The sequence below is a fragment of the Solanum stenotomum genome, unplaced genomic scaffold (assembly GCF_019186545.1).
Source record: "Solanum stenotomum isolate F172 unplaced genomic scaffold, ASM1918654v1 scaffold10162, whole genome shotgun sequence".
NCBI classification, from domain to species: Eukaryota; Viridiplantae; Streptophyta; class Magnoliopsida; order Solanales; family Solanaceae; genus Solanum; species Solanum stenotomum.
Window position 1 is genome coordinate 2,550 of NW_026020933.1, and position 1,199 is coordinate 3,748.

General features: G+C 39.6%; 1 protein-coding gene across 1 annotated transcript; it reads right to left on the reverse strand.

Annotated features, from left to right (window-relative positions):
* Positions 1-489: 489 nt before the first annotated feature.
* On the reverse strand, positions 490-1,199 carry LOC125849719 (uncharacterized). Its single transcript, XM_049529690.1, has 2 exons — positions 555-1,199; positions 490-510 (listed from the first exon to the last, which is right to left on the reverse strand). Exons 1-2 carry the CDS (start codon positions 1,197-1,199, stop codon positions 490-492), a joined length of 666 nt encoding a protein of 221 aa, XP_049385647.1.

Below are 1,199 nucleotides of genomic sequence, written 5' to 3' on the forward strand. Positions count from 1 at the left end.
TGGTCTCCAATTCTCATTTTCCTTGTACAACTTCCTATAAAAAGANTTGCATCAGTTATTTGCCTTCCTCTTAGGAAGGCCATTTGTTGAGTATCTACTAGTTTGTGCATCACTTTCTTCAATCTTTTTGTGAGAATCTTTGCAATCAACTTGTATACACTTCCAATTAAACTGATTGGTCTAAAGTCTCTCAATTTCTTTGCACCACTCTTTTTTGGGATAAGAGCTATATATGTTGCATTAAAGCTCTTTTCAAAAAACTCCTGGGAGTGAAAGTTCTGCATAGTAGACATCAAATCCCCCTTCACTATCTCCCAGCAATTAACAAAAAAACCCATTGTGTATCCATCTGGACCTGGTGCTTTGTCTACAGCACAATCTTTAAGTCCAAGAAGGACCTCCTCTTCTTCAAAAGGCTTTTGTAGTTCTTGTTGCTCCTCAACGCTGATGGAAGGACACTGGTTCATGTGAAATGATGGTCTCCAGTTCTCACTTTCCTTGTACAACTTCCTATAAAAAGAAATAATTTCTGTTTTGATCTCTATAGGATCCACCAGTTCTTGATCTTCTACCACCAGTTTATCAATATGGTTGAATCTCTTATGAGCAGTTGCCATTCTCTGAAAGAACTTTGTATTTTTGTCCCCTTGTTTTATCCACAGAGTTCTAGATCTCTGTCTCCATGCTATCCCTTCCTTCTTTGCGTACTCTTCAAACTCCTTTACCACACTTGCTTTTTGAAGAGTCTCTACTTCAGTTAAAGGCCTGGACTGTTGAATTTCGTCAAACTCATGAACTCTGTTGAGCATTTCCTTCTTTCTTTTTTCCAGGTTCCCATAAGTGCTTACACTCCAGTCTTTCAGTTTAGTCTTCATAGCTTTCAGCTTGGAAGCTAAGATGAAATCAGGCCTCCCTTCGAATTCAAAAGATGTCCACCAATCTTTAATTCTTTCATTAAAACCCTCGGTCTCCAACCACCATCCTTCAAATTTGAAATATGATTTTGTATGACTCCAACGGCCACTTTTAAGTGCAATTGGTGCATGGTCAGAGCAAACTCGAGGTAATAGTTCTTGCTTCACATTGCAGAAACTCTCCCCCCATTCCGAGGAGTACATAATTTTGTCTATCCTCGAAACAGCTTCCAGGTTGGCCCACGTGTAGTTCCCCCCTTCAAGTGGTGGATCAATTAGCTCCAT

What these genes read in the sequence shown, in the direction of transcription:
- LOC125849719 (XM_049529690.1), bottom strand. Translation starts at nt 1,199, where the DNA reads ATGGAGCTAATTGATCCACCACTTGAAGGGGGGAACTACACGTGGGCC. An exon ending in TGGTAGAAGATCAAGAACTG is followed by an intron (nt 511 to 554) that starts GTGGATCCTATA and finishes TTCTTTTTATAG; the next exon opens with GAAGTTGTACAAGGAAAGTG.